Here is a 23,778-nt window from a genome sequence, read left to right as displayed (position 1 = left end):
TGCAATACGTTAAATCTCTTGTTACCTCGATGTAGCTATCTCCAAAGGCATCTGATATATATTACAAACAGCAGTATCAGCTGGTGCATGTATATGTTAGTATGACTAGGATTTATACCAATGAGTGTCACAACATTAGCTATGACTCTGTACCAGACTAACTTAGTTGATAGCTCCCTCACCTCTGAGTCAGAAGCCTGTGGGTTCAAGTCCCATATCAATCTAGCCTGAATTCACTCACTTGAATTCATTCACAGGAAAATGACCAATTTGATCTGGGGGATTGTTATCCAGGACACTCAGAGAAATTCTCTTCTCTTTTCGAATAGCGCCATCTTTAACATCCCCCTAAACAGGCAGACGGGACCTTGGTTTAGTATCTCCAGCTTTGCCTAAGCTCTGAGTTCAAAGTCCCAATGTGGGGCTTGAACCCACGACCTTCTGACTCAGGGGTGAGAGTGCTACTGACTGAGCCAGCCTGACACATTTGAGTGGTGTGAAGGTTGTAGGGAAGAGAAAGACTAACTGGATCACTCCCTCAATTATCCTGTTGGTGGCATCTTTCAACCAGCAATGCCAAACCCAGAGACTGCAGGCACTCCACTTCCTGCTTGGTAAAAATACAATAATGTTTTTACAAACTGAGAGAATGTGTTTGAGGTTTATTCCCGTTACACAGTTGCAAAATAATCTCTCTCTTGTCACAGACTCAAACAAAACACGTTGAAGGAAATCAACAAAACTACAGATTTACATTCAATATAACGTCTTTCACATGAGGAGAATGTGCCAAGATAATAATAATAATCCTTTCATTTGATAGGACTTTCATGCGTCTTATCACATCATTGAGACGTCTCAAAGCGCTTGACAGAATATACTGTAAAGTGAATTGATTGTATATTTTGTGAGCGAAACGCGGCAGACAATTGCGCACAACAGCGTCCCACAAACGGTTGTGGATTGAAGTGACCAATTTATTATCATTATTATTATTTTAAAGGAATTATTACCCCAGAAAAACGATCTGCCAATCGTCTAACAACCGGATTCCTACTTACTGCTAGGTAAACAGAGGCGTGTGGAGTAAGGAAACTTTCCCAATGTTTCTTCCTGCTAGGAATCAAACCCAGCTCTCCCTTGCGAGGCAAGTGCTCTAACCACTGAGCTACAGGACTCCACAAGATGCTGGATCTCAGAACTGTGCTTGCCTTTCACCAGACAGGCAGTGTGTCCTCAGTGATGACCCTCCCCACTCCACACACACACACAGATAACTGCACTACTTTGGGACTGATACTGAAACCCTCATCTACTCTTTCCTCATCTCCCACCTCAATTTCTCAAATGCCCTTCTCACCAGTCTCCCCAGCTCCACCATTCACAAAATCCAATTGATTCAAGACTCCACTGCCCATATCCTCTTCAATCATGCCAATGATCTCCTTCCCTTTTACCCCGAATTGATGTCAAACTATGCTATTGTTAAACACTCTGAGAAGCTACCCCATGTGAAGGGCGCTATATAAATGCAAGTTGTTTTTACTGTTGTTTTTGAACACTACTGTTGCTTTTTAGTCAATATGATAATTATCACCAGTAACAAAAAAATAATCATATGCCACATTTTATGCACTGTGCATGCAGTCAGTGAAATCTTTCCAGTGCTTCTGATAGGTATTTACTGCAGGAATAATCTAACTCTACATTATTCGGCTCCAGCACAGACTGCTAATCTCTATTTACACCTGCTGGTCAACATTAGGAAACACCTCAGTCAAACATTCAAGACAAGAATATTGGTTTTGTGAAAGGTATTCATCAGTCAGTGGATTAAGGAACACTGTTTGTTTATTTGTTCCCTGAATCCTTGATAAAATGTGTGACACAGAATCACATGCATAGAATACACTCTGGTGTCCCCAAACCTTGGCTCTTGCCAACCTGCGCCCAATCCTTACTGGATGGAGTTAGGTAAACAGGATGTGTTCCTCCTGGGAGAGAGAGCACATTCCATTCCAACAATCTATCTCTGGGATTTCCATGTGTAGGTGGGATGCAGGGAAATCTCAGTTTGGTTTGGATACTCTTAAGCATGGGGATGGGTTTCCACATGTGTCAGACACCAGGCTGACCCCCCAAAAAATACTGTGTGCAAATGTGCTGCTTAGAAATGCACTATACGACATGCAAGGATTTTATTTATCACTTTCTCAATCACAACTCTTCCTTTCTCTGAACAAGGAAAATATCATCGCATCTTTAGAGCCTGCGAAAATCTCATTGAGCAGCCCTTCTGTTGTTAGGTAACTGTCATTGTGTGGGTCTGAAGGAATTAATATTTGTATTCAAGCCATCTTATCCCCTCACATCTGCAAATTGAGAAATTAAATGTGGTTTAGATAGATCTCAAGGCAGGTGTTTTTCAGGCTAAGACATGCGCCCAGCTTGTAGATCTCCTAACAGATAGGGTTTGTGGTTCACAACAAACAAGGCTGCATTCAACTAATCAAATAATTATTGCCCTACTAGTTTGCACAGATGTTTGCACTTTCCTCTGTCTCACGTACAGATTTCTCCCCCACAGGCATCCCCCACTCCCACAGATACCTCTTGCCCCCATCTCACAATCATTGCCCCTTCCTGCAGATATCGTAGCCTTCCTTAGCCCTCTCTCCTTCCACATAAACATAATCCTCAACCCTGCAAGGCAGGAAGAGGATAAGCCCAGATGAACATGTTGCATGAAACAGTTCTATCCTGCTGGGGTTCTAGTGTGACTGACTGGCTAATCTCAATTTATTTTGTATTATCAAGAAATTATTCAAATTATAACATTGTGTGGGATATTTTATCACTGAGAGAAAATTCATCTTTCTGACAGTGAAGATGAGATTGATTCGGCTGAAGGTTCTTCTTCATGTGAAAGTGCTTTCTTCATCAGATAATAATAATAATCCTTGCATTTGATATAGTACCTTATCGCGTCTTTGAGATGTCTCAAAGCACTTCACCGAATATACTGTAAAGTGAATTGATTGTATATTTTGTGGGCAAAACATGGCAGCCAGTTGCGCACCGCAGTGTCCCAAAAACCTAGAGGCAAGAATATTACCAAATAGTAATAATAATAATCCATGCATTTGATATAGCGCTTTTCACATCGGGAGGACGTCCCAAAGCGCTTCACAGAACACACTGTAAAGTGAATTGACTGTATATTTGTGGGCGAACGCGGCAGCCAATTGCGCACAGCAATGTCCCACAAACAGTCGTAGATTGAAAATGACCAATTTATTATTGTTTTTGGTTTTTGGAGGGATTATTATTAGGCGTGTGGAGTAAGGAAACTTGCCCAAGGTTTCGCCCTGTCTGGAATTGAACTCAGGTCTCTCACTTGCAAAGCGAGTGCTCTAACCACTGAGCTACAGGACTCCACTATGTGCCAAATGTGCCAAAACTGATGCTTTTGGAGGTAGGGATGGAGAGGTACATGTGCAATGCTAGGGGAGCACTACAATGCCAGAGGATACTTCAAATGAGATGTCAAACCTGAGGTTCTGCCTGTTCAGGTAGATGTTAAAGATCCCACAGCATGATTCAAAAAGAGAAGGGAATTTCTGGTGGTATCCTGGCCAACAATCCCCCAGATAAAATTATTTGTTCATAGATGTTTGTGGGAAATTGTTCTGCACCAATTAGCTGCCACATTTGCCTACAAATACAGACATTAATCAATAAATATTGTGAAGCCTTTTGAGAGTTTTAACAATGTGATAAGGTGCTATATCAGATTTCAAGATTTATGATTTATCCTTGGACCAGCAATACTGAGACTAGGAACTTCACCATGCAGCAACAACAAATTAATCTAGGACAGATATAAACCCTTAGGTTACTCCACATATCAAAATATTAGCACGTCGCTCTCACTGTGTTCTTTCTCTCTAGGTACTACTTCCACTGATTCTGAAGGCGAAGGAACCATGTTTCAATCACAAGACAGGACTGTGCCTCAGTAAGTAATTGGAACGCCAGCAGATCAGCTCAGTGGAAATGAATTTCTGTGCAGTTGCTTTTTATTTTTTGAAGATCCCCAGAAGACATATACAGCCTGTCCCATCCAGATTACTGCATAAAATTCTGGTCATCGTGACTTAAGGGGATTCCCCAAATCCCATCCAGTGCAGAAGAGAGTAATGAGGATTACCCCATTATTAGAGGAATAAGCTATGAGCAATGATTTGACAACCTAGAACTCTTCAGTCTTACAAGGAGACATCTTAGAAGGGATCTTATTGAGGTATACAAAATTTTAAATGGGATTGAGAAAGTGAACATGGAACAATACTTTAGGATGCTCCAGAACGGTAGAAGAAGGGAACATGAGTTTAGAATTACAAAGAACAATTTCAGGGCAGACATCAAGAAGTTTTTCTTTACCCAGAGGATACTTAACAACTTGAACAAGTTGTCAGGAAGGGTGGTTGACGCCAGGTCATGGAGACACTAAAAAAAAGCTTGATGCTGTGATGGGAGGACAGTAGGATAGATATTCCAGATGGATGTCCCTAAATTGGCCAAAGGGTGTTCTTCATCTGAACCGATCTTGTAATCTTATGACGTAAGTGAAATTGGTGCTTTAAAAAGGTTCACTTATAATGGCCATAGACCAAAATAATGCTGACTAAAGCACACAAATCTTCTTTGCCTCCTCCAGTACCAACTCCGGGTCCGCTTATGTTCTATCAGCTTGTCTACAGACATCAGGGCCCGGGCCTGGATGAGTGTAAACTTCCTACAGCTGAATATGGACAAGACGGAAGCCATACTCTTTGGCTCCTGTCAACGTCTTTACTCCTGCAGATCTAAACTCCTCAACCTCCCTGGGCTCTAGCTCAGATTCACCAAACCAGTGCGCAACCTAGGCGTCCGATTCGACCCCTAGCTGTCCTTCTTCCCGCACATCCGGTCCCTGACCAGGACCACCTTCTTCCACCTCTGCCACATTGCCTGCCTCTGACCGTATCTTACCCCAAAGTCAGTCGAAACCTCGTGCATGTGTTTGTCACCTCCCACTTGGATTACTCAAGCGCACTCCTTGCCATTCTCTCCAGCTCCACCATTCACAAGATCCAGCTCATTCAAAACTCTGCCACCCACATACTGACCCGGACCAAACTCCGTACCCAAATCTCACCAATTCTGGCGCCAGGGTCCACTGGCTCCCCATCACCGAACGGATTGACTTCAAGATCCTCACTCTCATGTTCAAATCCATTCCTTCCCTGGCACCTCCCTACTTCTACTCAACTGGCACCGGCCTCATGCTCGTCCCTCACACCCTCCGCCCCACCATGGAGGTTGTGCTTTCAGCCACTACGCCCCCAAACTCTGGAACACTCACCCTCAATCTCTCCGCCTTGCCTCTCCTCTCCCCTCTTTCAAGTCCCACCTGAAAACTTTCTTCTTCGACCGTGCTTACATCACCTGCCTGCTCCCCTCGGCTCAGAGTCAGGCTCCGCCACTGTTAAACGCTCTGAGATGCTACCCTGCGTGGAGGGCACTATATAAATTGTTGTTGTTGTTTGTTGTTGTCTGAAACATGTCATTGTGATAGGGCAACTAAAATTCCGATATTGTTTGTGTAAAAGTCGTTTTTGTTAACTCCCAAGGACAAAAAAGAAGACAGCCTCGGTGTCTCTGACCATAGGATCTCCTCCTCCGAAGGCGGGAACCAACGGCACTGAAGTGCAGCAGCTCCGCTCCACGCTGGTCCAGTCCATCTCCCTCCCACCCCAGCCGGTATGTCTTCCAGTTAAGTTTGAGAATAGCCGATGCAGACGTCTGCTGTTTGTAAAATATTTCCTGATGGGCCGTTGGTGGATGAGCTTTCAGCCATTCTGCCCTCATTCTCTGGAACTCCATCCTGGAGTCTCTCCCTTTCTGCCTTCCAAACCCGTTTTAAGACTTAGCTTTTCAACTTTAAGCTAACTTCCTTTCTCCTCCCCCACCCCCCAAACATCTTCAGATCCCACCCTCCAGTTCGGGCTACCAGTGTGAAGCACTTCCCAATATGGTGGGGATTCTGGAAGGATGAACCATAGAAATTTACAGTACAGAAGACGGCCACTCAGTCTATTATGTCTGTGCCAGCTCCCTCAAGAGCAATCCTTTTAATCCTATTTACCCCAAACCTCTGTGACTGACTCTTTTTAAGGTATCTGTCTGGTCCCCTCTTGAAGGCCAATATGGATTTTGCTTCAACTACCACTCCCAGCAGAACATTCCATATCCTAACTACTTTGTGTGTGAAACAATTTCTCCCATTTGCTCATTTATTAGTTATCTTAAATTGATGCCCTCTCGTTACTGACTCACCGACCAGTGGAAATAATTTCTTCCTATTGATTCTATCAAAGCCCCACATAATTTTGAAAACCTTGATCAGGTCAACCCTCAGCCTTCTTTGTTCTGGCAAAAAAAGGCCCAGTTCCTCCAGTCAAAGAGTTCAAGTGGGCCGAAGGGAGGTCTTCACCTGCACTGATCTTGTGAAGGAAGGAGGCCATTTGGCCCGTCGAGCCTGCACTGCTCTGAGGCGTTCATTCAAATCTCACTGCCCAGCCATATCACTATACCAGTTCAAGCCTCTAACTTTCAGATACCTGTCTTCTTCCATCTTGAAACCCACAATGAACTAAAAGCCAAAGTAAAGCATTTGACTCTTTAGCCAGTGTTTGACCATCCTGAAGGCTTTTCCTCATTCTCATCCCCACCCCTTCATCTGTGATTGCTGTAAAACACTTTGAGACTCTCAGTGTATATAAGTCACTCTAAAAGGTAGTAGTGGTGTCAATACTTCATTGGCACTTTCAACAAAAATGATCTTTCTGGCAATATCTCCCTTGCATGTATAAAATTGGGAGAGTGGGGTGGGGGAGGGGGAGGTGGTGCGATGAAGCTCAGAGCACAGTGTCCTGGTGAAATGTGAGTCTGTGTCTATCCATCCGCTCAACTCATCCCAGCAGTGCTGCCAGAGGCAGCATTCAAAATGGATTGGCCAGTCAGTGCATAACTTCAGCAGAGCCGAATGAGGGTGAGAGAGAAAATTTGGAGGAAAAAGTATGTAAGAGAACTCCATCGCTTGTAAATTAATATCATGTAGCAATATTTATATTTGATCTTTATATTTCATATTGAGCCTTTGACGTCAGGAGGACGTCTCAAAGCCCTTCACAGGATTTGCCATGTGGTGTAGTGATACCAAAGGTCTTCTGATACCAAAGGTCTGTCTGCATGGCACGTGTACCACGCAGCTGACCCCTAAGTGTACAGCAATCTGTCATAGCATCACAATGGGTAGGGACTGAATCTGAGAGGGTCCATTGGTGTCACTTTGCTTCAGATTGTCAGCAGAATTAAATGCAAAAGGAAGGGAATTGCACAGGTGTTCAGCTGCTTCACATTCTTAAAGGGGAAAGGTCACATTGTTAATCCACTATTATCGTGCCCCATTAATTTTTTTCATCCTTTTATAGGAGGAAATTAGCAGCCAGAGTAGCTGGTGTTGTTAACTTTCTTTTTGCATTTAATACATGTGTTACACTCGAGTGATCTAGCATTTAAAATCAACAAGTGCTTGACCGCCAGGTTATAAATCTGCTCCTTTACCAGTTGTAGCGTGTGCTCGAGCAACTGCAATACATTTCCTGTCAGTCAACCTTGTGCTTTCCTGTGTAATTACTGTCACCATTAACATTTACAATTGTTTCTCTTCAATGACAGGATCTAACGTATATCTCCCTGTTTTTTTGTTGTTAAAGATCCAGAGTCCTACACTTTGTCTTCAAGCCCAGCAGGATGGGGGTACTGCGCCCTCCTTTACAAAGGTCAGACCTTTTATAATCAATTCAGAGCTATACTTCTGCAAAATGTTGTCCAGTAAACATCTCCCTGAATTGTGCTGGTCGCTCCCAGCAAGGTCAAGCCATCAGGGAAATGAAGAGCGTGTGGTTTACTGGGATTGGAGGGGTCGCATGGGAGGAGAGTTGGGGGATGGGATGTGGGGGGGGAATTGATAACTGCTGTGCTTTACTCAACCGCGCCTGTCAATCAATCAGAGTGATATTTGAGAGGAGTTGAAAATGCATGACTCACATTGTCCCCATGTCCTGGCTGTAAGAGGTGTCCTGTGCCAAACACCTGCTGGGAGGTTTGCAGAGGTCGAAGAATCCCAGACAAAGTTCAGATATCAATCTTATCAATTCCAAATGTAACATTTGTAATGTAACTGACTTCATTACAACAGCTCTTATTGGAACAGGACTGAATGCTCTACAGCACCTTATTACGTCTTCGTGACATCTCAAAGCATTTTACAGAATATACTGTAAAGTGAATTGAATGGTTATTTTGAGGGGAAAACGTGGCAGCCAATTGCGCACAGACATGTGGAGTTTGGTGCTGGTAGTGGAGCCCCTCTATTCACAACAACAATTAGGATTATGGAACAGGCAAACTTCAGAGCACTGAATCTGCTAAACACAGAATTACTAAGGAATCCCTCCCTGCCCTACAATAATACCTCTATTATTTCAGATTGAATTCCTAGGTGGGGTCATAGTTCCTGCCTTGGCACCAATCACTCGTACCTGCCTGGAACAGTCTGGATTGCTTAACTCCTGCATGTTCCTTTTGACCCCCCATTCATTGCACCATTTGTTTGACGTGTGTTTGCTTAGCAGTGACATGCTTCTTAAATTGCACAGTTCTATGATTCCAACTTCCAGTTTATTGTCTGGTTCTGTGTAAAAATAACACTGCACCCACCCAACCAATTGCCACTTTTTCCGAGTCTTTCCTGTCTCTCTAAGTGTTGGCTCTTCTCCTGAAATCAAAAAGCAATGGAAGAAAGAATTAAGCCCTGTAAGTGCTGCTGGTTAAGGTGCCAATTGTTTACCCAAGCAGTTCTTTACACAGACAATTATTTATTTGGAACATGGCAATAGAGTCAATATTGTGTTAACTAATACTCACAAAACATTTTTTAGCAGAAAGGTAAAATCAATATAGCTCCCAGTAATGACGAAGAGTTGCTGGGTGACAGAAAAGGTTTGCCATCCTGTCTACAATCCATTTGGCCAGGAAGTTGGATAAAATACAATACAAATTGACATTTATGTAGTGTCTTTCATGTCAGAAGGATGTCCTAAAGAGCTTGACTGGCTTGGCACCCAAGCTGTGGTGGGATGGATAGGGGAAAGATGACCAAAGCCGCAGTCAAAGAGGAAGGTCTTGAGACGGATCTTGAAAGAGGCGAGGAAGGGAGTTGGAGAAAATGGCGGCAGATAGGCTGAAAGGCCAACTGATTATGGTGGGATGGACAAAGGGCAGGAACATTTTAATGAAGGCATCAATTTCTACCTAAATATTTAACAATGATAGGTAAAAGAATCGCTGATGATAATTGGAAGTAGATTTAAGTAATAATAACCCTTACATTTGATTTAGTGCCTTATCATGTCTTTGAGACATCTTGAAGCGCTTCATAGGGTATACTGTAAAGTAGATTGACTGTATTTTGTGAGCGAAACAACATGGGGTCATGTACCTTCTAGGTCTGTTGTTGATTGAAACTATTTTTTGCTAAACAAATGAGAAAATATTTTTGGTTGTTTCTCCGTATCCCTGTGAAGGCCTGACACCAATTGTAACAGAAGCTCAATCTTTTGACAGTGGGTCAGTCGCATATCTGATCAATCAATGGTGTCTTTTATCACCTTCAAAAACTCTGGTAAAATAGGGTATCCCTTTTTGCAGAGCAATGATTTGGCCTTTTGATGTAACACTGAACAGAACGGTATTGTGTACAAAGTTTGCACTCTGAAGGAGCATTTGGGGTTAGAATCAGAATAAGTACTTCCAGATGTGTGTTTCCTTTTACGCCAGGATTAATGAAATATAACCAAATTCTCTGCCCCACAGGTCTTGCAAGACATTAGTGCATTTGACGGTCAGGTTGTGGTGCTGGAATGTAGAATCAAAGGAGCCCCTCTTGTCAGAGTCCAGTGGTTCAGGCAAGGAACAGAAATTGAGGACTCGCCAGACTTCCGAATCCTTCAGAAAAGTAACGCTCGAATAAATGCAAAACATGTTAATGTGATTTGGTTCTGTTAAAAAGGATGCACTTTAATTCAGTGTACCACTCTTCTGTTCCATGTACTCTTCTGCTGTGACCTTCAGAACCTCGATCTGCTTCTGAACCTGGTAAATAGCGATCTCTTAATAGCAAGTTTTGAGCACTGACCGTATGTTTGTGAATGGTTTAGTAAACAGCTATAAGGAGCGAATCTTGCCAGCAACCAGAAATATTGTTGTGTGCTACATTATTTGTAAAATTCATGCGCTATGCTGTTGCGAATCGATAGGTTCAGGTTTCAAATGTTTTACATGCTTGAGTAGTATTCCTCTTCAGAAGGCTAACACCCTTTATTTTGTCTGGAACACATCTAGAATCCTGCTCATGTGTTGAGATCCTGTCTGCTCAAGAATGATCTATATATAAAGGTGTGCTAAAACTCAATTGTCTTGATTCCCTTAGCAGAAGAGATCTGCACTCTCGTGATAGCAGAAACCTTTCCAGAAGATGCTGGGATATTTACCTGTGTGGCTACCAATCATTTGGGCTCTGTGTCATGCAGGGCAGAGCTCACTCTCCACACAGGTACGTGGCTGCAAAACCTACTTTTCAAAGTATTAAAAATCCAAGAGTAATTCAAACCTGAATGTTCATCTGTTCTCACCCAGAAATGAGCGGCTTACCAATCCCTAGTAGGTTCAGGTAATCATGAGAATGCTAGGAGTGGAAATCCAGTCTGTCCCCTTTATAACAACAACTTGCATTTATATAGTGCCCTCCAAGTCGGGTGGCATCCCAGAGTGTTTAAACCTTATAATAATCTTATTATCTCAATTAATCAACAGCAATTTATATTTATATAGTACCTTTCACATCAGGAGAATGTCTCAATATGCTTTATTCAGTTAAATGCCCGAGCTGGGGGAGGATGGATTCTGGAGAGTGGGGCAGAATGGCTGCAAACTCAATCAATGATGGTAGGGAGGATGGGGTGGGGGACATGAAACAGACTGAATGAGGGGACATGAACTTTGCTGAGTAGAGATAGCAGCCAGACAGTGGGGTCACAGGATAAAGCAGAGGTAACGTGGGGCAAGGTTGTCTCCCCTCTCCCCTGGCAATACATTCAGTTTTTTGAAACCATTTATACTGTCCTCTTCAATGACCTTCCCCATTAATGTATTGTGTGTGCATGTACATACACACCTGTGTGTGTATTTATTGGGGGGAAAATGCATCATTCAATATTAGAATTGACCAGAGATAATTATTACAATGCTGAAAAGTGTGCTCTAAAGCCCTTTATAACTACTGATAATTAAGTTGACATTTATAAATCTGAGGTCCGGCAAGCAAGAGAGAGTGTTGTGAAATCCTTATGGAAAATTTCACTCTATCCACAGAACGCCAAATAGTGCATTACAGAGTAGCCAATCATGTTCTTGTGTGTTCCCTGTATTGCACCTTGCAGCCTAGAGTTTGTTAAAGCATCTCCAAGGTGAGAATTTGTACGAGTTACAGAAATCATGTGGCCCCATGTGTTCTACACTGATCCTTTCACGGTGCTGAAGAACTAGTTTAAGTTCCACTGTGTGTTTTTGCAGGAAGCGAAGATGCTATGGATAATGGGACTGGTTTAGCAGACAATCATACTGTATCGCCTCAGACTGAAATTAGTTCCTTGCAGTTGCCTCCCAAGAGGACAATTGACCATGTTCAGGTGAACAGTCTGGAGATCAAACCAAGTGTTGCTGCTCTCCAGCTCCAGCTCAACACTGCTGAGAAGGAACCCAATGGTACCTCTTCCCATCAAGCAACCAATGGACTAAATCAAGAACAGCCCACTGCATTACCTTCTCCTATCAAGGAACCACCACCACTGCTCACCAAACCCAAGCTGTAAGTCCATCTTCTCATTCATACCAAAGGGCTGTAAATCGCATCAAAAAATATAATCTTTTGCATAAATATCAACTAACAAACCTTATAAACATCACTGTAAAGCAAAGGTGAGTTGTTAATCTCACAAACTCCAGAATCTTTCCATGTGTGTAAGCCAGATCCTGGTTCAATCTTTTACATTTTACTAACATGCTGTTTCTAGGTGCCAACCACCAGGTAATGTTGTTTCACATAACTTTCTTTGATTCTATTCCCAATATTTAGTAGGCTTGTAATTGGGTGTCAAACACTGACTTGAGCCACCTTTGTTATAAGCTTTCTTTCTGATATGGCAACCAAATATATGGGGAATATACATGTACCAACCTCGTATTGAGGGCTTTGTCAAAGCATCTCCAAGGAGAGAAACAGTACGGGTTGCCAATTCATCTGGCCCAAAGCACCTGGTATGGATGCTGAGCAGGCTTGATTTTGGTGCATAAAATGTGGATGTGTCCCAAGTGCTATTTTTGAGTAGAAAGTTGACAATTATGCTGGGAAAGGGGTAAACTTTTCACGCCTTTCACATCAGGACGTCCTGTAATTTGTTGTTGTTGTTCTAAGCTGAATATGCAACATGTACTGATGATACCAACCTAGTGCAATAGAAACTAATGATACTTTCTATAGGAACTTCCACTCTGGAACTCTGCCAGGCGCAACTACAACAAAAAACCACATGATTTTACTGCTTACCTCATTGGTGCAGTGCAGTGTAACAACAATATGACCAGTAGACTGCTGTTATCTGATTCTTTTTGTTGAAAAATCCTGGCAATTGATGTGCAGTTCGGGCTGCCCAAGTATGTGTACAAGATTGAAATGGGAACCAGTTAAGGGCACACAGTTTCATAAATGTACAAGTATGCAACATAAGAACATAAGAATATGTTAGGCGAAAGAAGACTAAGGTCCATTCAGTTCACCTTCCACCATTCTGGCAGTCACATACATACGTCATGTCTCAAACTGCATAATGCATCCCGGGATATTATTATAATAACAATAATCCTTGCATTTGATATTGCGCCTGATCATATATTGGAGACGTCTCAAAGTGCTTCACAGAATATGCTGTATAGTGAATTGACTGTGTATTTTGCGGCAGCCAATCGCACACAGCAGTGTCCTACAAACAGTCGTGGATTGAGTGACCAATAATAATTATTATTTTTTGGAGAGGGATTCTTACCCCCGGAAAGCGATCCGCCAATCGACTAATCGGGTTCCTACATACTGCTAGGTAAACAGAGGTGTGTGGAGTAAGGAAACTTGCCCAACGTTTCGCCCTACCGGGAATCAAACCCAGACCATTTCGCTTGTGAAGCAAGTTCCCTACCACTACACTACAGGACTCCATATTATTTCCAAACATAAATCTTTCCAGTTTATTCTTAAATGAATCAACACGTTCAGCTTCCATTGTCTCCCTAGGGAGCACCATTCTGATTGATATCCCATTCAAGGAGATCTGGCTGTGATTGTAAACTGCTGAGGTGTATAGCCTCTAAATGTTGAATTTAGTTATAAATCTTTCACCTGGAATCAAGCAAAAGGAAATGTACTTTTAATAATAATCAAACTTGCATTTGCTATAACACCTTATCACGTTGTTAAGACATCTCAAAGTGCTTCACAGGATTTTACTGTGAAGTGTAGTAACTGTGTAGTTTGTAGGTAAGTATGGCAGCCAATTTACACACAACAATGTCCCACAAAAAGCCATAAAGTAAATTACTAATTTTATTGGTGGCCAGGCCACTGCAAAATACTCCCTTCTCTTTGTCGAATAGTGCTATGGGATCTTTAATTTCTACTTCAATCGGCAGACAGGACTTGGTTTAACATTTCATCTGAAGGACGGCACCTCCAACCATGCAGGGTTCCCCCAACAGTCCGTTGGAGTGTGTGCAGCCAATACTGTGAGTTCAAAGTCCCGACGTGCGCTTGAACCCACAACCTTCTGAGAGAGCACTACCAACTGAGCCAGTTTGACACATACATCATATAAGATTTAATACATGACTTACAACTTTTGAGTGTTTTTTTTCCTTGGTCAAAGCAATTGCTGTATGTACAGTTTGTGTTGAAAAGCATTGCTGTTATGATGAAGACTCCTTTAATGCTCCTCTGGTAATTCCTATTTCCTTGTTTAAATATTTAGTCACTAATTAACAGCAATGGAAAATCAAATAGAACCAATTTAGTTCCAGCCAGAGGCCCAGCTTTTCTGAGAATTTTAACCACCAAATTTATGTCATGTTTTGTGTAAACACGATTGTTTGATTGAAATAACTATGCTTCCAAATAAGGGCCTTTCAAATGTGTCTGTTACATTTTTGTGGGTTTCCAATCCAATATGTTTGCTTATAAGCTTATCTTTCTAGCCAGACTGTAATGAAATCTGAAAGCCTTTGTGCTGACTTTTATAAAGCAGATTTTGGCTTCCAGGTAACTGCCCTGGTAAGCTTTTCTCTTACAATCTTTTAAATCTTGTTCTTTCGCATTTCCCACCTCCTTTCCACCTACCAATTCTGATAATATTATTTTGCTTTGCAGTTGATGCCTTACCTAAACACACGTTTAACATTTAAACGTGTCTGTTTTCATTTGGTCATGCAGGTTTCTGACACATGCGGAAACCCATCACCATGCTTAAGAGTATCCAAACCAGTCTGGCAGTCCAATATATCTACACTACCTACCCATGGAGATTTCCCCATGTTTGGAATGGAAAGCACAACTTCTCCGTGGGGGACGCACACTAATTCATAATTCCAGAGAGTATCAGGTCCAGGTTGGTGAGACTCAAGACTTGAGAACACCAGAGTGTGGGTTGGAGTACTGCTGAAGTCCAATCAGCTAAAACTGCTAAACTCTGGATGTTTTCCTTCTCTCCCCCTCTTGTCATACACACACACACAAACTGGTAGGCAGGCAGGCAAGGATCACTCGGTTTGGAAACATTTTCAAATAAACTTAAGAATTAGCTTGAAAGCAGAATTCTGATTTATGGTACGCTCGTGGCACTTAACAGCTTTGTTAGACTTACAACAAGGATCAGGTTACAAGTCTGAGGAAAGTCAGATCGCGTTTGACAGCTGGGCTCAAGACACACTGGAGGACTTGAGGCCCTGGAATTCCACCTCGTCACGGGCTGTGAAACTGTATTGTCTTAAAATCTCAAGTAATGTTAAAAATTCTTAAATCTAATCTTAATTTGGAAGTTTCATATCTGCAGGTTCTTTTAAAAAAAGAGGGAGCGGCTTATAAAATAAGTCTGAATTGTGGAGTTTTCCAAAATTCTTAATTCGGGTCTCCGAGTTACTAACTCAACTCTCAGGACAAAGTGTTTGAGAAACTCAATAAGGAATTCATCAGAATCTCTTAATTGGTAGATAGGAATATGAGAGATGGTCCACTTATTAATAATAATAATAATAATAATAATCCTTGCATTTGATATAGTGCTTTTCACGTCGGGAGGACGTCCCAAAGCGCTTCACAGAACACACTGTAAAGTGAATTGACTGTATATTTGTGGGTGAACGCGGCAGCCAATTGCGCACAGCAATGTCCCACAAACAGTCGTAGATTGAAAATGACCGATTTATTATTGTTTTGTTTTGGAGGGATTATTATTATTAATCATAATAATGTTTGCATTTGATTATTACATCAGGAGGATATGTAATAATTCTTATTTTACATTAAGAGGCTATCTCAAAGCACATTACAGGAAAGTGTTGTGACTGTATATTTGTACACAAATGCAGCCAATTTGTGCACAGCAATGTCCCACAAAGAATCATGAAGTGAATGACCAATTTTATTTGGGGATTGTTGGCTTTCTTACTTTCTTTTCAAATAGTGCCACTGAAATTATACTGACCACTTGAATCTTGGTCCCGTCGAAGGATCACACCATTGGCAAAACAGCACTCCCCCAGCACTGCACTGAAGTCCCAATGTGGGGCTTGAACTCATAATTTTCTGACTCAGAAGCAAGAGTGCTTTGAATGGAGCCACCAACTGAGCCATTACATCATATCAGATCTTTTAATCCCATTTCTGCAACGTTTCTCTACGTCCTGAAATTATCCATACTTTCCACGTGACAAGCATCCCAAATTCAAGCAAACTCTTTCTAAGGCAAACTTTTTGTGTGGAGAAACTACTCCATTTATGGGGCCCTGGAATTCTGCCTTCTATATAACTGGTTTCTTTCCCTAAAATGATATATGACCCAGTACTGATATCTGTGTGGCTGCACAGGATCAGATTAAAGAAAGAACTAAAATTTTAATAGTATCTTATCACTTTCAAAACTGATCATAGTATTTCAGAAATAATTGCTGTCAAGTGTAGTGACTGTTCCTTTGAAGGCAAACGTGGCAGCTAATTTGTGACAGCAAAATTCCATAAACACTCACGAGGTAAATGGACAGTTAATCAGGTGATTGATGGCTTGGACATTGGGAGAAACTTCCTTTTCTTTTCAAACATTGTCACGGGATCTGTCTGAACAGGCAGACAGCACCTTGGCCAATGTTCTCATCGAAAAGACTGCACCTGCGGCAATGCATTGCACCTCCAATATTACATTGGAGTGCAGACCAGGAGTATCAAACATGCTACCTGTGGCCACATCAAAGCCCCCTAGAAGAAGTAGAAGAAAAGTAGTCTCAAAGCTCAAAGCCAAATCCTGGATAAAAAAAATGGATATGTGCCAAGTGGTTCGAAGCTGCGATGCATGGTTGCTCTCGATGTAACCAGCACCATAGCATAACTTTGCAAATGTGCCGAGCAAAAGTTCCCCTCAGCGCAAAGGTTAGTCTTGTAGGCAAGTCCTACAGCAGCTACCCAGTAAAGCTCTAGATGTTCATGAGGGAGAAGGGAATAAAAGGGTATGGGAGTGAGTAAGGAGTGGGTGAAGATTCATGTGGAATATAAACTCCAATATGGACTAATTGGGCCGAAGGACCTGTTTGTGAGTTGTATAGTCTGTCAAGCTATGGTAGTGACACCAGCGGCAGCCGTGTTTTTTTNCCAGATAGCCAACCTATCAAATGCCTTGCTTCATGCCTAGCCGCTAATCCTACCACAGTGGCAGAGTGAGTTTGACAGCCCTAACAGTTTGACTGTGAGCTCAGGTCCTGACGTTGAGACTCAAGCTCATTCTTTTTGAGCTATATAAATGCAAGTTGTTGTTGTTGGATAAAAATAACTTGCTGTAATGTGAAGCAGTACTTTTGACGGGTGGGTTGATGAAGTGAACAAACGGGTTAACACTGACCTTTCCAAGCACTTTCAATGTAGAAACATGGCTCTTGGTCTCTGTGTAATGGGTTGTATACACAATTTGTGGATCTGATCTCGGAGCACACACTCTCAACACTGTCACTCGTGTGCTTAGCTGGGTTCACTTGGTATAAACATGTTCCATCTGTAACCTGAGTTTCTCTTGATGAAAACCAGGCGAATTCAAAATTAGCACAAGCTCCTGCTGGTGAATTTTCAGCTGTGGGCACAATGAATGTTTTTTGGGGGGAGTGGATGAGCAGGGGCAAATGGGAGTGACGGGGGTGGGGAAGTGAGAGACAATGAGAGTCTGGCACCAAAATATTTACTTAAACGCCAGTACCAAGTCATTAATTTTGCCCTGCAGTCTTCTTCTATTCCTTCTCCTGGGTCTTTGTACCCATTACTCTTGCACTTGAATAAAGCTCTTCTTACGCTCAGTCTTCGGCTGGCACCGGCCTCCTGCTCGACCCTCACACCCTCCGCCACACCATCGGAGGTCACCCTTTCAGCCATTACACCCCAAAACTCTGGAACACTCTCCTTCAATCCTTCCGCCTTGCTCCCTCTTTCAAGTCCTGCTTGAAAACTTTGTTCTTCGACTGTGCATACAGCTACCTCACCCCCTATTAAGCAATCTGAGATGCTACCCTGCGTGGAGGGTGCTATATAAGTGCAAGTTGTTGTTATTGTCATCGTCTTGTCATATGATTTATTGGAAGAAAGTGGATTTCTCTGTACCATAGGGTGAAAATTCCCTGGTCGATAAAGTTACTGACCTTGAGAATGAACACTTAAGATACGGAAATCCGACCATCGGAAGAGCACTTTCTACGTTTGCAATTGAAAGATTGGTGCAGTTGTCCGTGTGAATGCATTGCAGACAATATAACTAAGGTTCACCTCTAATCTGTTTGGTTCCACAGACAAACATTCCTAAACATCTGCCTTTAATAACCCATTGGGTTACAGCAGAGATTAATTGCTTTTTACTGATAATAATGATGATCCTTGCATTTTATATAGCAACCTGTCACATTGTCGAATCATCTCATAGCGTTTCACAGGATTTACTGCAAAATGTGGCAAACAACTCTGTAGTCAAGTGCAGCAGCCAATTTGCACACAACAATGTCCCCAAAACATCCATAAAGTGAATGACCAATTTTATCTAGGGAATTGTTGTCCAGGACACAAGAAGACAATTAGATAGCATTATGCCTCCACAAATATTGAAGTATGATTTTGAAATATAAATTTGAGCTTCAAAATTGTCAAATATCTTTATACTTCGATCATTGGATTTTGTGATGTTTGGCCTGAACACTGCATTTTATCCTTTTATTGTATCCCCTTCTTTCGTAAAAGCACTTGTAAAATCCAAGAGTGAATTCAGTCCTGTAATATTTGTGCTCTACCTTTTTAGAATCCTTCAAGGAATTGAAACAATTTAAAGTATCACTTACAAGGCTTTCTGCTCCTTTCATTGCAGTTGATCTTACAGCATTCGTAGATTTCAGCCAAGAGTTGAGAATCGAATAATTTTGGGTGCCTTGATTTCCATTTTCCCATCTCTAAACTATTCACCCGGCTGCTGCTGTCAGGCACTTTTGTTTATCACAAAAGAAATTTCAGCCAACTTTTTTGAGGGCTTTATGGAGTCCTCTAGAGCAGTGGTTATCGTGCTCGCCTCGCAAGCGAGAGGCCCCAGGTTCAATTACCAGGTAGGGCGAAACCTTAGGCTAAGTTCCTTACTGCACATACCTATGTTTACCTGGCAAGTAAGTAGAAACCTGGTTGTTAGTCGATTGATTGACCACTTTCTGGGTTAATAATCGCTCCCAAAAAATGTGGTCACTCAATCCGTTTGTGGGCCACTGCTGTGCTCAATTGGCTCCTGTGATTCGCTCACAAAATACACAGTCAATCCACTTCACAATATATTCTGTGAAATACTTTGAGATGTCTCAACAATGTGGTAAGAGGCTATATCAAATACAGGGATTATTATTATAACGATTATTTCACATAACGTTGCCTTCTTATACTTCCTACTTCACAGAAGAGCCCTGAAAATTAGCTGTTTGTAAATTAGTTGCTCCACTGACCTACAAAAATATAGTCACTGTACTTTACACAAACTTTATGAAGTTTATAAAAAATTTATAACAGTTTTTTATAAAACTGCCTTAGCTGAGAATGAACATTAAGTCATACTGAGCCTAAGGAAACTAGCTTCCTTTCCTTTTGCTGAGAACAATTAAGGGTGGTGAGAATATTAATTCCCTATCCCTGCAAGGCTTTGCATAAGTGTAGTGGTGGTGGGTGTGGTGGGGATAGAGAAATCTGTTGTGACCCGCACAGATCAAGGTTGACTGTGTTCTCACTGACCTTCCCTGGGTGGAGAGAGCACACCGAACATCCTGCTGACATCACTGCAAAGTGCAAGTTAAGTCACATCCACAGAAGAGGAAATTTATATTTCTGAATCAAATGTACATTTATCACCCCTCAGTACAATCTTTGCCCTTTGTCGAAGGGTTACTTTAATATATTAGTTCTGCTTACTTATTAGGGTACATACTTTAAATTGACTGCAAATGTATCCGGAAATGTCACTGCTCTGCTCCATTCTTCACTCATGTTTGAGATCAGACACTCGCTGGAGAATTGCAGCAATTCTTTCAGGAAAGTGTGTTACAGTATCAATGCTGCCATTCTAAATCTGATTTGATATTGCACCTAATAAGTCAAATATTTCAAATCACTTGATAAAGTTGTGAAGTCCTGTAGTTCAGTGGTTAGAGCACTCGCTTTGCAAATGAGAGACCTGAGTTCAATTCCAGACAGGGCGAAACCTTGGGCAAGTTTCCTTACTCCACACGCCTAATAATAATCCCTCCAAAACCAAAAACAATAATAAATTGGTCATTTTCAATCTACGACTGTTTGTGGGACATTGCTGTGCGCAATTGGCTGCCGCGTTCACCCACAAATATACAGTCAATTCACTTTACAGTATATTCTGTGAAGCGCTTTGGGACGTCCTTCCGACGTAAAAAGCGCTATATCAAATGCAAGGATTATTATTATTATAAAGTTTGTGTAAAGTACAGTGACTATATTTTTGTAGGTCAGTGCAGCAACTAATTTGCACACAGCAATGTCCCACAAACAGCCATGAAGTGAATGATCAGTTTTGCCTGAGAGATTGTTGGACACCAGGAGAAACTCGCTTCTCTTTTTTCAAATGCTATCATGGGATCTGTAACGTCCACCTGAACAGGCAGATGAGACTTCGGTTTAACGTCTTATCTGTAGGATGGCACCTCCGATGCAGCACTCCTCCAGCACCGTATTAGAGTGTGTCAGTCTAGGCCAGGCAACTATGGTCCATAGGGACATTAAGAAGCCCCCGCAAACATTTGCGCTAGTCTAGGTAAATCTGTGGTTGATTGTTAATGTGTTTCCCAGTTTATCTTGATTGAATATTTCTTGATTTATCGCATAAATCAAGAAATATTCAATCAAGAAAACTTATCTTTTTGGTCGACCAAAATGATTAGCCACCACTGGCCTAGTCTATGAGTTCAGAAGGTCTTCACATGGGACTTAAACCCAGAACTTTCTGACTCAAAAGCAAGAGTGCTACCAATTGAGCCATGCTGACAATCGGCCTAATTTCACAGTCTAATTTTCAGTCTTAATTGAAATATTTCTTAATTCTTAATAACTATTCTGATTCATACAAATGATGACTCCATCCAGTAACCGAAACAATATTCAGTTGAACCACATTAATCCCACTTCAACAGGATTAAAGGATACCATTAAAAATGTTGCAATGTTAATCCCATTGACATCATAACCAGCTGCTTCTTTGCACCATCTTTACAGATGTTCATGATAACTGCATCACTTGGTGCAGAGATGGTTGCTGCATTCCCAAGACTAATCTCTCCAGATAGATGAGAAAGCCACAAATCTAAAACCATCTTTCACTTTCATAAATTCACCCTTATCTTTTTTTGGTCAGCCGGGTGTCTGACACATGCAGAAACCCATCACTATGCTTAAGAGTATCCAAACCAAGCTGAGTTTCCATGCATCCCACTTACACATGGAAATCCCAGAGATAGATTGTTGGAATGGAATGCACACTCTCTCCCTGGAGGGACAGATCCTGTTTACCTAATTCTGGTGCAGGTTGGCAAGAGACATTCTTGGGGATCCAAGACTGTGCATTAGGGTACTGCTGGAGTCTCACTAGATAAAACCGCTTTGCCTGCCATCGATATCGTGTTCTGGCAAGCTTTCCCACCAGTTGTCCAGTTAGGACCATTGGTTAGGGCTTTGGCTTTCAGGCTTAACAGGAGCTGAGGGGGATGATTTCCTGCCCCCAGTGACTGGTCTGCCCTTCCAGGTCCTGCCGATGAGGCAGGCTGGCTGTGCTGTCATCAGCAGTGCCCTGGAATACTGCAAACCCACCTGGCTCAGGAACCAGACTGGAGACCACCACAGAGGGCTGGCTCAATTTTGACATTCCATTTCCAAGCATGTCACCTTGGAACCAGTTCAACTCCAAGGTGATCCTGTTTACTCCCCAACCCCACCCCCACAACCCCCCACCCCACCTACAGCCCCCATCCCCATTCCCAAGGAGGATACGCATTCGCCCTGGAGTAAATTCGCCCAGGAATAACTTTGTGAGTTTTATTTTATACCGGCGCTTAAATTTCACCCGTTATGTTTGCTGTGTTGTCCCCGCTGGAGATCTGCATTAGACATTCACATCTGTTTGATTAAATCCATCAAATTTGGCCAAATTTGTGGTTCAGCATTCATACATAGAGTGATAACTATAAGCATTGAAAAAGGCCCTATGATTAAACTAGTCCATGCAAGTGTTTATACTCCTCAGAAGCCTCAATTATACCCTTCGATTGCCTTCGCCCAAAGAAAACACTTATATGTATCAAGGTTTCTCTTAAATATATTTAGGTAGAATAATTGGAGAATGTTTACACCACACATTTGGCATATCGTGTCTGTGCTGGTGTGAGTTCCACCCCCACCCCCACCCCCTCAGAGTTACGTGCTTAGTGCCATTCCCTAGTTCTTTCCGCAAACCCTTTAATAATGTTTTTCTTCAATAATTGTCCAATTTAATTTTAAATGCTGTTATTGACTGGGTTTCAACAGCTGTTCATAATAAGGCATTCCCCATTCCAACCACAGTTCTTCTAACTACACATTTTTTCTTCTTGAGAGAACCCTTAATTCACAGCCTCTTGTTCCTGGCTCAAGTTCGTTCACTGGAAATGATCTCTCTTTATTTATCCATCAAAACCATTCATGATTTTGAAACCTCCATTCGATTCCCCTAACCTTCCCATCAGCACAAACAGCCCCAACTTTTCAAAGGTGTCATTCTCAGTCAATTGCTCAATTACACTCTCACCTCTGAATCAGAAGGTCATGAGTTCAGGTCCCACATAGGGGCTTTGAACTCATCATATAGGCTGACACTCCAAGGCAGTGTGGGCTGTGTTGCATTGCAATCACTCCGGGACGCTAACCTGCATGAAGGGCGCTATATAAATTAAAGTTGTTGTATTGTTGGAGGTGTCGTCCTTCAGGTGAGATGTTAAACCAAGATCCTGCCTGCCTGTTCAGGTGGATATTAAGATCACATGGCACGATTTGAAAAAGGTAGTTTCTCCCTTTGTCCTGGCCAACATACCCCGAGATAAGAATGCTCATTGACTAAATTAAATGCCACAAATTTACCCCCCACGGTGAGTTTTGTTTGAGGTCAGCAGGTCACAGAGGTAGGAAGGAGTGAGGCCGAGGAGGGCTTTGAAGGTGAGGTCGAGGATTTTGAACTCTTTCCTCTAAGGGGTGGGGAGCCAGTGGAGTCGGGCGAGGGTGGGGGTGATGGCATCACAGAGCCTGGTGCGGGAGAGGACACAAGCTGCAGAGTTCTGGATGATCTGCAGCTTGTGGAGGGAAGAGTTGGGAAGGCCGACAAGCAGGGAGTTGGCGTAGTCGAGCCTAGATGTGATGAATGCGTGCCTGAGGGTTTCGGTGGCTTGAGTAGAGAGGCAGTGGCAGAGCTGGGCGATGTTGCGGAGGTGGGGGTAGGCAGAGCGGGTCATGGCAAGGATGTGGGGTAGAAAGAACAGAACAGTTAAGGGGCAAACAAAATTTCGAGGTTCTGGACTGGCTCAGTGAGGTGGAGTGTGCAACCATGGGTGGTGATACTACCAGTGCCTGAGGTGTATTTAAGAGAAAACTTGAACCATACATGAAGGAGAAGGGACCAGAAGGGTGTAGGATAGGGGAATTTTGTGGGGAATGTAAACATTAGGATGGATTAGTTGGGCCAAATGGCCTGT

The 23,778-nt window shown here is 42.3% G+C and overlaps 1 protein-coding gene across 3 annotated transcripts in view; it reads left to right on the top strand.

The window, feature by feature from the left end:
• palld (palladin, cytoskeletal associated protein) overlaps positions 1 to 23,778 on the top strand; it is a 212,419-nt gene that overhangs the window by 103,756 nt on the left and 84,885 nt on the right. For 2 of the 3 annotated variants that reach the window (XM_007905270.2, XM_007905268.2), the window contains exons 4-10: positions 3,952 to 4,018; positions 5,676 to 5,805; positions 7,824 to 7,889; positions 9,985 to 10,126; positions 10,243 to 10,266; positions 10,601 to 10,723; positions 11,743 to 12,037. In XM_007905270.2, coding sequence (XP_007903461.1) covers positions 3,952 to 4,018; positions 5,676 to 5,805; positions 7,824 to 7,889; positions 9,985 to 10,126; positions 10,243 to 10,266; positions 10,601 to 10,723; positions 11,743 to 12,037 — 847 coding nt within the window. The remainder of the gene's footprint in view (positions 1 to 3,951; positions 4,019 to 5,675; positions 5,806 to 7,823; positions 7,890 to 9,984; positions 10,127 to 10,242; positions 10,267 to 10,600; positions 10,724 to 11,742; positions 12,038 to 23,778) is intronic. The other variant, XM_007905272.2, reaches the window with a different exon arrangement.

The sequence above is a fragment of the Callorhinchus milii genome, unplaced genomic scaffold, assembly GCF_018977255.1.
Source record: "Callorhinchus milii isolate IMCB2004 unplaced genomic scaffold, IMCB_Cmil_1.0 Scaffold1, whole genome shotgun sequence".
NCBI classification, from domain to species: domain Eukaryota; kingdom Metazoa; phylum Chordata; class Chondrichthyes; order Chimaeriformes; family Callorhinchidae; genus Callorhinchus; species Callorhinchus milii.
This window is presented reverse-complemented; position numbering and strand designations above follow the sequence as displayed.